General features: G+C 39.9%; 1 protein-coding gene across 4 annotated transcripts; it reads left to right on the top strand.

The window, feature by feature from the left end:
- The first annotated feature begins 9,263 nt into the window (after window positions 1-9,263).
- On the top strand, window positions 9,264-15,374 carry LOC147637602 (protein PLANT CADMIUM RESISTANCE 2-like). Of its 4 annotated transcripts, XM_086799433.1 has the most exons (7): window positions 9,264-9,422; window positions 9,512-9,757; window positions 10,228-11,582; window positions 11,722-11,793; window positions 11,910-12,155; window positions 12,321-12,446; window positions 12,586-15,374. In XM_086799433.1, exons 3-6 carry the CDS (start codon window positions 11,507-11,509, stop codon window positions 12,332-12,334), a joined length of 408 nt encoding a protein of 135 aa, XP_086655559.1. In that variant the 5' UTR covers window positions 9,264-9,422; window positions 9,512-9,757; window positions 10,228-11,506; the 3' UTR covers window positions 12,335-12,446; window positions 12,586-15,374. The 4 variants fall into 4 exon arrangements, with proteins under 4 accessions (XP_086655559.1, XP_086655555.1, XP_086655557.1 ...); XM_086799429.1 differs by lacking the exon at window positions 12,321-12,446; XM_086799431.1 differs by having other exon boundaries at window positions 11,910-12,446.
- The last annotated feature ends 774 nt before the right edge of the window (window positions 15,375-16,148 follow it).

The following is a 16,148-nucleotide window of genomic DNA, read 5'->3' as shown; positions in this document are numbered from 1 at the left end:
AAGCCCAAAGCCAAACCGTCCACCCTGTACACCTGGCAACGCCCTCAAAACCAAACTCTTCACACCTGCCATGCACACGTATGTACACAACCCCAAAATACCTCTTAGAAAAATGCCTGACAGTTGGTGTCTTTAGAAAGCCCAACAAGGTAAGCCTCTCAGTGTTCCTCTGATAAAACTTGATTTCTTGTAGAGCCCTATGCCCTTGGCACATCCTTCTCCTTGGAGCTCTCTGTGTTGTGTTAGTGCATTGGCGAGGTTGGGACTTCCTTGAAGAGCTTGACCTTTCTACGCTTGCGCGTACTTGCAAGAACCTCCTCTTGGTCTCTCTCGTACAGGGATTTCACTGACGTAAATGAGAACATGTGAATATGTTAATAACATATGTTAATAACACAAAAAATCTTGTGATCACATGTTATATTCACAAAGCTTTCAAATTATCTTTCTTGGGCATAAAAAATCTTCTTAGGTGGCCCCACTGACCTGCTATTATGTGAAGATGGTAACGTGAGAACATGTGAATAGCTTATTCCCATGTGTAGCCAAGCTTTTAAGGGGTTCCCAAATGGCAAGTGACCTGTTATTTTGTGAACGATAACATGAGAACATGTGAATAACTTGTTCACATGTGTTATTATCACAAAAAATCTTGTGATACGTGAATATTAAATCCTTGCTCTCATAGTCTGAATCCTCCTCCTCTTCCTATTGATGTGGTACCTGTGTATCAAGTTCCTCCCGGGTAGTAGTAGGGGACCCTGTCCTAGTAGCAAGGTTGCCACCTATGGTGCTGCACAATGTAGGAATGTTTTCACCAACCCAGTCGAACTGCTCATCATCGGCCTCTCTATCTTGATCTCTAGGGTGGCTGCATTGTGGGGTCTTCTACACACGTTTGCTCCCACTAGAAGGGCCTGCATGTGTGTACGCTGGTGTTGTTGTGGGAGGAGGGTTGGACTCTGGTGATCCCATTGGGCGTGTCCTAAAATCCAAGGGGTCACTCTCTTCTGTGGTGTCGCCAGTATATGGTCGTTGGGTGCCTTGCACTGTGTTTTGTGAAGGCATGGTAACACGTGCGGTATTCTTGGCGCGTGCCATATCCATGTACGACTATGCTAACGTGGTGATGTGCTGGTGTCCTTACGTGGGTGTCTACGTAGATCTTGAGCTCAAGCTCTCTAAAAAAGTGAAATGAAAATGAAGTGAGAGAAGGAACTATTTTAAGGGAAAAAAAAAGCCTATCTAAACTTATTTTCTTAGCCTTATTACATTTAGATTTATGTTGGTGCGTGCACAACCCAACGCCTCCCTTGTCTCCTCATTTGTGCATGCCAAGCACCATGCCTATGGGGAGCATTAGTCTATAACCATTCAAGTCGAGTATGACTTTTTGCAGCCTTGCATGCCTCTTGTGCAAGCTTAGATTGTTGGGCCCGCTCCCTAACCAATACCCTTCCAAGGTTGTGCGATAAAACTAATTGAACATCTCTTGTAGATAGTTTGTACGTGTTCCTCCTGCAGAAGCTCCACCTCCATGTCTTGTATTTTTGAAATAAACCCCTCTTGCTTTATAATGTGATTTCTCCATCCCTTGGGTACTCCACATGTCGAGCGATCCATACTTGTTCATGAAATACGCACCATGCGTATAAACTATGTGATGTACATATGACAATAGAATTTAATTAGAAAAAGTCAAGGTTAAAACACCAGTTTATTTTTTTACTATACAACTTACCATATAGTGTGTTACTTTACTCTCTCCCCAAGCACCTAGCACACTTTTGATGAATTCTATGATATGTTGTTGGAATGATGCTCGTTCTTGAGCAGTTGTGCTACTTTGATTCATAATACGAACCATGTTATTGAAATTTATCCAAAGTTGTTTGCGCATATTTACAAGAGCTGGCATTGGACAATCTACATTTGTGGTGATTGCACACAGGTCTCTCCAGAGTCCCCAAGTCTTCTTTGAATTCTCTATGTTTGCTGGCTTCTCCAAAAATCTCCTTGCCTTTGATCCAGTCATGGAGACCTTTTGAGCAACCTCGTATGACATACCAGAGGCCTGCTTATTCACTTCAATTTTCACGTTTTTGCCATGGCAGCCCAGAGAATTCAAAAGATGCTCTAATTTACCAAGGGCTGCAACTTTCCTCTCTTGTGTAGGCATTGTGAATGCATAATCAATATGGCACTTAAGCAATCGATCAAAGATTCTCATGAATGCATGAAGTGTGCAAAAGTGAATATTCTTTAGTGGAAAGTTAATGATGGGGCTCCAATTTGAATTCCTATTTGGTTCTCCTAGAATATCACGAGACATGACACCTTCAACCCATCTTGCTTGGTTGTTCCTTATCTTCATCATTAGTTGACTCGGTTGGATCTACTGCATCTTCTTGTTGCCTCTTCCCTTTCTTGGGACCTTTTTGAGGCATCCTTCCCAATAGAACCAACCTTCTGTATACCTTTTCCATTTGTCTTCTTCTGCCTAGGAATATCAATCTGAGCATTGTAGTATATGGACAAGGCCATCTTGATGTCGCGCCTTGAGCACAACCCATCATGCATTTAATTGTCTTCAAATCTCCCCCAAGATGCCAATCACCTTGAATTTTCCTATGTTTTCTACATCTAAAAGTTGACCATCAATTTACTTTTTGATTACATCTGTTATCCAGGGAGTCCTTTCAAACATCCATGTCAATACCTCATGTGTCTCCTTCGGTACCTCGAATGCACCAAGCCACCAGACCTCTTTCTCAGATTGCACACTAAAACTTGGTTTGGTAGTCTTTTCCCATGCACAGATCATGGCCTCATTCATGAGCGTAATGCTCATACGTTCCAGCTTTCGACCTTTCACAATTTGGCACTCATCTAGCTTAAGCACAAATGAAAGTGTGCTCCCCACAACTACAAATAAACGGTAATTTACAATATTCAAAACAAAATAATCGTCTTCATTTTCTACTGAAAAAAAATAGTAGCAATTGTTGCAAGCTCTCACCTTCTAGTAAAAGACCATAGAACTTCACCATAGCTTGTTGTAGTCTAGAGCTCAATATGAACAAAGATGTTATTGTAAACATCACAGTGAAAGTCTATACTTGTTGTCTTGATTTTCTTTCTGCTTGACCCTATGTCTAATGTTAGTGTGCCCTCAACGTGATAAAACTGTCCTATAGCTTGCTGCACATCATCATTATTGATACGCTTGACATTGTGAATCACCTTGAGTGTAGGAAATAAAGTGCCAGTGATTTCTTGTCTTAGAAATGCATCTTTTACAACCTGACGGATTGCGTGGTACCCTTTCATGCTGATTCCAGTCGCATCACAAGCATGTTGAATTAATGAAGAATCGATGGTGGAGGTGGTAATCTCACTCACTACATTGCTGACAACAGCTTGGCGTATTTTAGGATGATGAGGGTCAGTAATAATTGAGAGAATATCCTTGGTATTCAGAATGGCTTTGACCAAATCCTTCCATCCCTCTTCATTAGAACCACACACCTCTTTTGCAGAAAACTCCTGGCAGAACACAAATCATGACTATTTTGTTTAAATCATTGAGTACATAATGAAAGTTTATGTTACTTACTTTGTTGTACGAATCCTTTTCTTCCATGCTCCACCTTTAAATGCAAGAGATTCTATACCAGCCAATGTCTTTTTGCGTTCAATGAGCACCATTTGGCATTGCTTTGAGTCGTTTGATAAGTTCCTCTAGCCTTTGAATCTGTTTTAAGTCCTTCTTGACATTGTAAAAGGTTGAATTGTGATGCTTGCAATTGAGATTGCAGAATATGGGTTTGCCAAGCTCCACTTGTGGTCAATCTTCTCTTTAGTATTCTAACAAGCCAAGCTCTCCTTCACCAACAAATTACATAAAAGATGATAAATTATGGAAAGGAGGGTTTGCTCTTAATGGAGCGTCAACTGGATAGAGATGCCCATCAACCCAAAGATCTACATTTTTCTCCTTATCCTATGAGGTTGGACAGATTGTGCATCAGTAGGATGGGTTTTTTTAGAGCTACCATACTCTTCAGGAATACGAATGTGTAAATCAACCTTCCGTTTTCTAGCTTCACAAGGGGCTACACATATAGCTTGCAAAGGCTCCATAGCTAAGCAGAGGAAGAAGCTAAAGCAGAGAGATCCTCATAGGGAGAGAGAGAGAGAGAGAGAGAGAGAGAGAGAGAGAGAGAGAGAGAGAGAGAGAGAGAGAGAGGGAGTGAGTGAGTGAGAGAGACTGTAAAACTTTACTGTTATAGGTTTAACACAAATCCGTATTCTAAGTAGAAAATGATATTTTTGATATACAAATATACTAACATGGAGTTTTTCATCAATAAATTACATTTATGAGAAAAATTAAAAAATAATAATTTTTGGGGTCCCCACAATTTCGAGATCTCATGGATGTAGTGGTTCCTGACAGTTAGTTATGCGGTTATGGGGACCTGGCAGTTAGTTATGTTTATGGGGTTATGGGGACCTGACAGTTAGTTATGGATGTACTGGCTCTTAACAGGCTTCTGACGTGACCCTTGAATTACAAGCTTTTTGGAGGGAAATTTTTATTTTCATCGTACATATTGGTTGGGTGGTGTTTTTTCCACCTCAGAATGTAAAAAAATAAAAAATAAAAAAAATCACTTTTTGGGACCCACCTAAATACGAGAATGTTTTGCTAATGTGGAAGGGAGATATGGTGGGAGTTAATGAGAAAGGAGATTTCAAACTGACAAGAAAGATTCAATTTGTAGAGAGAGTGAAGATAAAAAATTCAAAAAGTAAGAGAGAAAGTATGAGAAAAGTCAAAAAGTAAGAGAGAGAGTATGAGAATATTCCCTTTAAAAAGTGAAACTAGGGGGGTATGGTTGATGTAGCAAGGCAAAAAATAGGGGTCATCGTAGCCTTTGTCTCCCTTAAGCCCAGCTTTTTAAGCTCTAATCCCTTGAAATTAGGAATCCTTAGGAGGTCCTTTTTGGGTCCAAAAAATTCCTAATGGCCTAAGCTCGTTGCCACAAAAATCCCTTTAATGTTTTCATGAATCTCTCTAGAAAAAACATCCATTGACTATGGACAGCAGTCTGTAATAAACTGCAACCTCATCAATGAAATGAACTAAGAGGTGCATCTAAATGGTCAATATACTTGTTAGTAGAAACTTTTCTACCATCATGCACATGGCTTCCAAAAGGAGTTTAGATGTGCCTCCTCTAAGGTATGTCACCTTATTTCCTTGGTGGAGATCCAACACACCAATATACTAATCTTGTATATGGTAGCTCTTATTTCTTTAGTGAGGCATCCCTTTATTGTAATTGGAAGCACAAATTGAAGAAATTTGTGCCAATCATGGAACTTTAAGCCACTAAGCTTTCCATCTTTTGTGAATGCACCCTTTAGGCTATGCATACATCCGGTTGGGGTGTGAAACTTTGCAATGGTCCTATTTACTTGGTTTTCCTCCACTTTATTTAAGAGCCAGGGTGCTTTAGGTAGGAACACCTTCCCATCGAGTCGTGGTTGTGGCCACATATCTTCCATATAACCTGCAAACGTCCAGCTCATCCCTTTGTCCCTTGCTTTCTTTGGCCCCACTTATGGTACTCCAAAGCACCTCAGCTACATTCTTGAAGATGTGCATTGGATCTAGTAAGATGTTTATTAGAAGTTCTCTCAAATAAGGAAGTCTGTGATGAATGAAGAGCCTCTTCATCCCTAGGGGTGAAAAAATTCCATTATCCCTCCGTGCTTTCTTCTAGACAGTCACTTGTCTTTAAAAATGGAGGTGGTCTGCCTATATTTTCCTCTCGCAATTCGTGATTCTCAAGAAGATATCACACATGTGGTACACTATCTTTTGAAGTGAGATAGAGTAATGAGCATCCAAATGAGGTCCACATAAGGGGCATGCGTTGTATCCAGATGTAGTGAAGCTTTCAAATTGACAAAAAAGGTGATTAGAGTAACCACACGGACTATATGTGCAAAAGCTCTCAAGTTTAATTAATTAAGTAATAATGCAAAGAAAATTGTTGAAGTATGTATCAAAACTTACCCCGAGCATTCTCTGTAGCCTGACCAATCATGCATAGTCCACATTAGTATACCTTGCACAGTTGTAACTCTTTGTGCATAGTGCTTGGACATATCGTGAACTTAAATGCAATCCCAAAGTGTTTGAAGCTCCTCTACCAATGGGACCAAGTATACATCCATGTTCTTTACTCTATACTTCCTCGGAACTATCAATGATAGTAAGAGGTGCCCCTTCTTTATTGCCAACCATGGTGGAAGGTTATAATTTACAAGGCATACATGCCATGTTCTCCATGATGAACTCCATAGACCAAATGGATTTACACCATCCATTGCTAGCCCTAGATGAATGTTACGAGGCTCTTCGTAGAAAATAGGCAACTTCTCCTCAATGTGTCTCCATGCCAGCAAATCAGCCTAGGACGCACATGACATTGTCCGTGGATCAAGTAGACCAATGCCATGTCATTAAACTTGCTATAGATTTGTAGCTAAACATATGTTTTATGTGAGGTATGATAGAAAAGTGTCAAAGAGCTTTTGTAGGAACCTTTTACCCTTGAACATCGTGCTTGTATCTGAGCATCCCACAACTTGGACATTGTGTGAGATGTGTGTATTCGTATCAGTATAGGATACAATTGTTGGGACAATCATGGATACAATTGTAGTCCATGTCGATCGCACTTAACAATATTTTGGCCTCCGCATGAGAGCTCGGCATCTCATTTTCCTCTGACAGGATTTAGTCCTTTAATAATGTTGAGATATCGAGCTCAACTAGTGCTATGATGGACAATCATGGATACGATTGTAGTCCATGCCAATCGCACTTAACAATCTTTTGGCCTCCGCATGAGAGCTCAGTATCTCATTTTCCTCAGACAAGATTTATTCCTTTAATAATGTTGAGATATCGAGCTCAACTAGTGCTATAATGAAAATTGATGACCCGCCTAGGTGATAGCTTCCACGCTTATGCCACTAGCATGATTGGTGAGATTATGTTTGATATACCACCCAGTGGATGACAGGCTCTGTGAAAACCAATTTGGAGTACTAGAGTTATGGCATAGTTATAGCACCAGCTCATATAGTCGAGTTTACACTATAGACCGACCATTTTGTATGTTGTTGTACGAGAATACTTTCCCTTTATGTATGTACTCTTATCTTTTAGTTATGTGGTTGTAGAGAAGAGAATAAGAAAGAAGAAAATTCAACCATCCATCTCTCTTGTGTCTTGCACTCTCTTATATGTGTGTGTATGTTTTCTTGCATGTCGAAAATACCTTGCAGTGACATAATGGACATTGAGATATGCCCGAAACGTGATTTTGGCCGCAAAACTACAATACAAAGTATTTCATACCACACAAGAACCTCCAAGCTTGCACAAAGACAACTCCTCTATCGGAGATATGTAACTCCTAGAGCTACCAAAGGATGTTGTACCTAAACCAAGAAGGTAAAGAGATCATGATGTGCTTACCCATGTACTTATTCCTTTCTTTCTTGTTCTTGCCTCTTTCTTGACTGCTTATTTCTCACACGAACTCGAGCTGCTGTGATATTGATAACTACTATCCCTGATCGAAATCTGGTTATTGCATTGCAATGGTGTATTTTGGGAGTGCACACAATGTTGCACATGTATTGTTGATATTGGCTATATATGTACATGTACTTTGGTCAGATCTAGTGGCCTACAAGTTGTGTTGAAGTACCGTTGCAATCACTAAAGATACTGTTGTGTTATAGGTTGTATACAAAAATTGTCTATTGTAGTGTTTTTATTATTGCAGGAAAACATGTCTGGTGACATGATCAATCAGATTGTCAGTGTGAGAAGATGGAAAAGAACAAATTTCATGCTTGGAAGTTTAGAATGACCAATTTCAAATGGGTAAAATATTTTGGGACTATGTTTAAGAAGATAATGAGGAGCCTCCTGAGTTGTCTAAAGAGAATGCCACTCTAGTAGACATAAAGGCATTCAAGGATTGGAACCATGGTGAAAGAAAAGTCATATATTATCTTTCAATTAGCATCACAGACACAATGATAGGACACATACAAGATGCCAACACTCCAGCAGTTGCGTTGGTCGAACCTCGTACATATGTTCCAGACTAACACAAAGGCATGAAAACTTACAAGACTAGTATAAAGATATAGCTACATGGGTCCAGTATAGATGCTAATTAGCCTGGTAGTGTCGTAGACATGAGGTCTACATGTGGCTTTATATTTTTATTTGGGAGTATTTGAATGAGTTAAAGCAGTAAAAAATAGCCAATATTTACTTTGTCGAGTGCAAAGGCAGAGTACAAGGGTGCTGCTATGGTAACTTTTGAGGTAGCTTGGTTTCAGAAGCCTCTTGGTGATATAGGTGAGTCCGTGGATAGGTCAGTTGTCATTTATTGTGCCAACATGCATAGCATGCAGTTGGCCACCATGTTATAAAACGAAGCACATTGAGGTGCATTATCATTATCAGCATAGAGGGTCAAGAGGTTGACATCTTCACGCAGGCATTGGGCACAGAGAAGCTCCACATGTTTAGGACTTCCTTGGAGTGTAGTGTGTGGAGTTGAGCTCGAGCGGGAGTGTTGAGATATCGAGCTCAACTAGTGTTGTAGACATTAATGACTCGCCTGGGTGATAGCCTCCACACTTATGCCACTAGCATGATTGATGAGATTATGGTTGATATGTCACCACTTTGGAATACTAGAGTTATGGCATAGTTATAGCACCAACTTATATAGTCGATTTCACACTATGGACTCACCATTGTATGTTATTGTAAGATGTACTCTTATCTTTTTAGTTATATGGTTGTAGAGAAGAGAAAAAAATAGAAGAAAATTTAGCCATCCATCTCTCTCTCATGTCTTGCTCTCTCTTCGATGTGTGTGTTTTCTTACAAGGAACTCAAGCTCTTTCTCTCCCCCGCATTCTCTTTAGAGTCTCCATCTTTTATTTGAGCATGTAAACAAGAAGAACATGAATGATCTAGCCTCCCATCACAGAAGTTGTCGATATAAACATTTAGAGGACTAGTCCAAAAAGGTAGTTTAAATGGCAAGGAATGGATTCAACCCATTTATTATAGAGCACTGAGCAGAAATGGCCCATTGATGCGTTTAACATAAACATGGAAACTAAATAGTAGATAATGTTCAATAAAATAGCAATAGAGAATATAGAAAAATTATTGACCCTATTAAAAAAATGTTGATTTTGTGCAGTGCCGATTACAATTTCGTGATTTGGAGGCTGTGGTTCGCTATGGTGTCCGTGTTGCATGGTTGGAAAGATCGCAACGAATATGGAGGAAGCAGATGCGGGTCAGTTCAAGAGCGCTCGCTCTCTCTCTCTCATTCATTTGAGTTGTTTATACCATTTCTTCATATTATGTCTGGTTTTGCGATGGCAGCGTGCAGCTGCTGCTGCAAACCGTGCCGCGCAAACTGCACGTTTTGGTGCGCTTGCTCCACGTTTGGCTGCCTATATTTCCTGCCCCCGCTGTGCTGCGGGTTGCAGCTGCGGTATTACAGGAACCAACTCAGGCGAAAACACAACCTAACTAAGACGAGCTTCTGCGTCGACCTGCTGTGCCCCTGTTGCTCCATCACTCAGCTCTACAAAGAGTCACTATACCAACAGTCTCGGCCTCAACAAAGTAAATCCTTCCATTTCACTCCATCACCTGCTTACACATAATTCAGTTTTGTGTGTGTGTCTGTCCGCGTGAGAGAGAGAGAGAGAAAGAGAAAGATACAGGAAAGTTCTGTGTTTTTTCTGCAAGCATACTTTATCTAGGGCGAATCGAGCAGTCAACTATAAAGAATAAATGATTGGGCGAAAATACGTGTGAGTAATCCGTAAGGACACTGCTTGTTGGTACAAATAAAAATCTGGTATTACAGAAAAAATGATTGGCGAAAATACGTGTGACCATTCCCTTATTGATAATGGTTGCTAAAAAGATCAAAATAATGGTGCTCATGGAGGTAGGAACAAATATCACAAGTGTTGCAAATTGGCACCAACATAACAGTCCATGTAGTAATGTGATTCATTGGCTTATTAAGGATTTAAATGTGGTGGAGTGTCATACATACTTATGTTTCTTGTTTGTGTATGTGACAGGTCCATCCCAAGTTCCACCCCCACCGCAAACAATGCCAGCCCCTCATAATCCCACAAATAATGATGGAAATAATTTTTGCTCATTTATAGATCATGCATTATCTATATGTTCATCTATTTTATCTATATGTAGTAACTCTTAGATAATGAGTGGTGGGGTTCTTCTAAACCTTCTCCTTAGCTCATATCTCTCTACACTCTCATGCCCATTATCTTTTGTCATTTGTTGATCATGCAAGTCTATAGATGCATCTATAGGTGATGCGGTAACTAGTACTTAAAATTTTAACCATCATCCCGTTTTCTTAGAAAAAGCTGGCATGACATTTCTTAGAGGGCCCCTTTTTTAGTCCAAATTTTGCCTAATCTAAGATAAAGGACATTAAAGGATCTACTATTTTCAACATTGGAGAAGTGTGCACTACTTAATTGAATCTTTCAAATGTTCATTGGAGAAATGTGCACTACTTACTTGAATCTTTCAAATGTTTCTTGTTATATGTCTATTTAGGCATAAATAATACCCATTTGTAGCAAAACTATTGAAGGTGGAGCCATTTATAACTAAAGAATGATAAATTTTCTATTTAGGAAGCTTAATAATTATTAGAAAAGTTCAAATTAAGAGTGGTGGGTGGATGCATGATAAGTGTTGAAAAGATGACGTCACAATTTAGCATTGAGGGGGAGTGTTGAGAGATACATTGCACATGGTGCAATGCTAAATTGATTGGGTGAACATGTGTGTGTAGGAACGCACTCTAGAAGTGCTAGATATCTTAGAATATGGGGTGTGTGAGTGTTGACTATTCAAGTGGAGATGAGTGTGCCACATGGGTGGACACATGTAAAGTGGATTGGATGAAAGCTATCTATATTAGAAGTCTTTCTTTGAAGCATATGCAATAGAGTCTTGTTGAGTGTGCACATCTCTCTCTCTGGTGGCTTATCTTGTTTTGTTTGATCCTCCCTAATCACTTTGAAAATAATGTAACGTTCCAAATTGCACATTTTTGTGGCATTTGTTCACTTGTACTTGTTTACAAGGGCAATTTTTTTATAACCTTTAGAAACCGCGTTTTTTCTGGCCCACTGAACTGAACTGAAAGACTTTGGAAGACTCAAGTTCACCATAGCAATCAAGGTACGAGTTACTAAAGCGTTGCCCACTCAAATGTATCCTCAGCCCCCGTCCTGTGGGCTTCAAATTTAAGCACTGCGGACAGGGGCTTCAAAATTACGTGAAGATACACCAGCGTGAACTTCACAAGGGGAAATTATGACACAAGGAACAGCACCATATTGGCAACAGGGAGACATAGTCCTGGGTACTGTCTTCGGTGATTGCGGTGCTTGTAAGTGTGTTATGCCTCCCCTTACCCCCTTCCTTGCAGTGAGTGTTACTTGTCTGTGGCTGGAAAGAGTCGCTAATTTATGGAATTGTAGATCTGATGGATCATTTAATCAATTACATTAATTTCGTGATTTGCACAGGCTGTGGTTCGCTATGGTGTCCGTGTTGCATGGTTGGAAAGATCGCAATGAACATGGAGGAAGCAGATGCGAGTAAGTTCATGCGCTCTCTCTCTCTCTCTCTCTCTCTCTCTCTCTCTCTCTCTCTCATTCATTTGAGTTGTTTATACCATTTCTTCATATTATTATGTCTTGTTTTGCGATGGCAGCGTGCAGCTGCTGCTGCAAACCGTGCCGCGCAAACTGCACGTTTTGCTGCGCTTGCTCCACATTTGGCTGCCTATATTTCCTGCCCCCGCTCTGCTGCGGGTTGCAGCTGCGGTATTACAGGAACCAACTCAGGCGAAAACACAACCTAACTAAAACGGGATTCTGCGTCGACCTGCTGTGCCCCTGCTGCTCCATCACTCAGCTCTACAAAGAGTCACAATACCAACGGTCTCGGCCTCCACCAAGTAAATCCTTCCATTTCACTCCATCACCTGCTTACACATAATTCAGTTTATTGTAAATTGTGCGTGTATGCGCTTTTGTGTGTGTGTCTTTCCGCGTGAGAGAGAGAGAGAGAGAGAGAGAGAGAGAGAGAGAGATACAGGAAAGTTCTCTGTTTGTTCTGCAAGCATACTTTATCTAGGGCGAATCGAGCGAGTCAACTATAAAGAATAAATGATTGGGCGAAAATACGTGTGACCATTCCCTTATTGATAATGGTTGCTAAAAAGATCAAAATAATGGTGCTCATGGAGGTAGGAACAAATATCACAAGTGTTGCAAATTGGCACCAACATAACAGTCCATGTAGTAATGTGATTCATTGGCTTATTAAGGATTTAAATGTGGTGGAGTGTCATACATACTTATGTTTCTTGTTTGTGTATGTGACAGGTCCATCCCAAGTTCCACCCCCACCGCAAACAATGCCAGCCCCTCATAATCCCACAAATAATGATGGAAATAATTTTTGCTCATTTATTGATCATACATTATCTATATGTTCATCTATTTTATCTATATGTTCATCTATTTTATCTATATTTAGTAACTCTTAGATAACGAGTGGTGGGGTTCTTCTAAACCTTCTCCTTAGCTCATATCTCTCTACACTCTCATGCCCATTATCTTTTGTCATTTGTTGATCATGCAAGTCTAAAGATACATCTATAGGTGATGCGGTAACTAGTACTTAAAATTTTAACCATCATCCCATTTTCTTGGAAAAAGCTGGCATGACATTTCTTAGAGGGCCCCTTTTTTAGTCCAAATTTTGCCTAATCTAAGATAAAGGATATTAAAGGATCTACTATTTTCAACATTGGAGAAGTGTGCACTACTTACTTGAATCTTTCAAATGTTTCTTGTTATATGTCTATTTAGACATAAATAATACCTATTTGTAGCAAAACTATTGAAGGTCGAGCCATTTATAACTTAAGAAAGATAAATTTTCTATTTAAGAGGCTTAATAATTATTAGAAAAGTTTAAATTAAGAGTGGTGGGTGGATGCATGGTAAATGTTGAAAAGATGGCGTCATAATTTAGGAAGTGTTGAGAGATGCATTGCACATGGTGCAATGCTAAATTGATTGAGTGAACATGTGTGTGTGCGAGCGCACTCTAGAAGTGTTAGATATCTTAGAATATGTGGTGTCCCTAATCACTATGCTTAATCTATGTCTACACCACCATGATTAACCCCAAGCTTAGCATTCTTAAAACATAGTACCAGAGCCAACTTGGGCTCTTAATCATGGTGATTATTATGCATATTAGCTTGTTTGTGTGTTTGTTTGATTAAGCATATTATTATGGTTCATTTTAAAAAAAATATGCACACTCTATTATCGTTCTCTATTTGCATTTGAGAGTGGAGTTTGAAGCCAAGAGCTGCCCAAGGAAGTTGCAATGGAGTTTGCAACAAGATTTCGCCATCAAAAATTGAAGTGAAGATTTGCAATATGGAGATTGCAAAGGTGCTGCCAAGAGTGGATGCAAGGGGACTCTTGCATCATCAATGAAGCTACCTATGAAGCTGAAAATGGAGATTTCAGTATTACCGTCAAAGAGAAGCTGCCAAGAGGAGTTATGTTGTTGATTCTGCATCATGAAGGTTGGTTTTGTGGATATTGCTTCAAATTTTTGGTTTTAAGCATGGAAGAATGCTCATATTTTGAAAGGGTTTCTAGTTTATGGGATGAGAAGATCCCATGTTCTTTGCAATTGGGCAAAGATGGTGTAGGTGCATGCTTGTTAGATTGCAGACAAGCAAATTATGGGCTGAGTAGAGTCCATGTTACAAACTCACCAAAGTGGTGGAGTTTGTGATTTTCTCAAGCGACATGAGCAAACTGGTACAGTGAAAGTCATTGATGGCTTTCGCAAATTATGCACCTAAGGTTTCTTGAGAGAAGCCTTGTGAAAGAGCACTCTTCAGACTGTTGCATGCAATGAAGAAATACATGCATATTTGGAGCTCTATTGGGGATCTCATGGAGGCATATGAATGGATTCTTGTTAAACCTCATTACATAGCAACAAGAACATCTGCATATGGAGCTCAATTAGGAGCTCACTGTAGCCATGATAATGGCTGTGAAAACCTCTAAAGGGAGAACTATTTGAGGCAAAGTGTGGATGGTTTCACTCTTAGAACCAAAGATTGCAGCAAAGAAAAGAAGCTTCATGTAGATTTTCAGAAGAAGAACATCCGGAGGGACATGGACAGATAAGAGCCTATGTGTGAGAAGGGTTGTGGCGTGAGAAGCTAGTCCGAAGCATTTCTCAAACGACCACATCAAGCAATGAAGCAACGGTGTAAGAATGTCTTGATTGACCAGTTTTAGCATAGCACCGTGGCTAGCAAAAACCGGGATAGCGGAGGAGGCTACTTGTAAAGAAGCACATCAGAGTGAAGTTGTGGCACAACTACATTACGTGTAGAGGAGAGAGGAGCAGAAAAAAGTGAAAGAGAGATGCTTATTACTACAGAGAGAATGCGACAGGTGGCAACTTGTCTAATAATACAGAGAGACTCCATCACAAAGAAAATGTGACACATTGAAAAGGAAGAGGTTCAGACTCTGAACTTGGAGAGAGGTGCCCTCTGTCAAGTTGAACAGCATCAATGGCAAGGAGTGAGCATGGTAACTTGTACTCTTCAATCGTCCGGCTATCCTGCTGCTCAGTTCCAAGAACTCATTCATTTTGGTTTCCAAGAAGCCCGGAGAAGGACAGAACCTCTTCCTCAAGTAAGCTTTAAGATCTGACCAGGTTTGGGTATTTCGATCGAGACAGTTTGTGTCACAATGGTCTATGCGACCTTAGTCGTTTCCACAATTTTCAATCTAGCAAGAGCCATATTCTTGCTCCTCTCATTATAACTGGTTACATCAAAATACTCTTCCATTGCCTCGATCCATTCTTCCATTACTTCTTCTAACTGTTTCCCTTCATCCTTGAAGGAACCAGGTTGGGATCGGTGTAGGGCTTTATGAACGTTCGGATCTAACTCTTCATCATCGGTAAGAGGATCCGGGTACCTACCATGGGCCGTGCGCCTCATGATTCTAACAAAATGATATTCTAGTCAATTTAACTTTGTCATCATATTTATGACTATTTAATTTTTGAGATTTATTTCTTAAACAAATAAATATTCCATCATAATTCTTGAAAACAAGATTCACTCTAATAATTTTGTTAACCAATATTCACAACCACGAAAACAATTTGGAATCTTTTGTAAAACATCATTAATTATCAAAAGTTTTTGATATATACATAGAGCGTCTCGGCCCCAAAAGCCACCGCCTCAATCGCATACGCATAAAAAGGCGATACTAAGATGAAGATATGCTATGATATACACGATTCATCACTGATAATGGTGCTGTAATTCTACTCCTAGGAATAAAGCGGCTAAGAAGTCTAAAAATACGGCAAGAACTTCTAAAATTTCGAGGTGAGTGATTATAGAGTTGTACATAATAAATAACTCCTAGTCTTATCAAGATCATGAATACTTTGCCCACTAGAGAACCACATATGCTGACGTCGCTCTACTGGATCAGGAAAGTATAGATCCTCAAAGTGACGAGCGAGTCTCACTCTGCTTTCTCGGGTTGTAGCGGAGATGAGATTTTCGAAGGCAAAAACGATCATATCCTGACTCTGGGAGAGTCCAAGAATGCTAGACAGATTTGGGATATCCAATAAAAATCCAGTCTAATTTATGAGTATTCAATTTATGAAGTTCATTTCAAACATAATCTTAGCAAGTGAAAACATTATTTCCCAGAATTACTTAAAATTTTAGGTAATTTTTGCTACTGTTTCGTAAGTTTACAACAGCACTCTGATACCAGCTGTCAGACCTCTCTTCCCCCTCCACGCACCAGATTCCTAGTTGCTAGCAGCGGAAGTAGCTTCCTCTTGCACGGGGCAGGGTTTC

The sequence above is a fragment of the Cibotium barometz genome, chromosome 6 (assembly GCF_041138505.1).
Source record: "Cibotium barometz isolate CiBa-2024 chromosome 6, ASM4113850v1, whole genome shotgun sequence".
In the NCBI taxonomy this organism is placed as follows: domain Eukaryota; kingdom Viridiplantae; phylum Streptophyta; class Polypodiopsida; order Cyatheales; family Cibotiaceae; genus Cibotium; species Cibotium barometz.
Note: the sequence above shows the minus strand (reverse complement) of the source record. Positions and strands in the feature narration are given on the sequence as shown.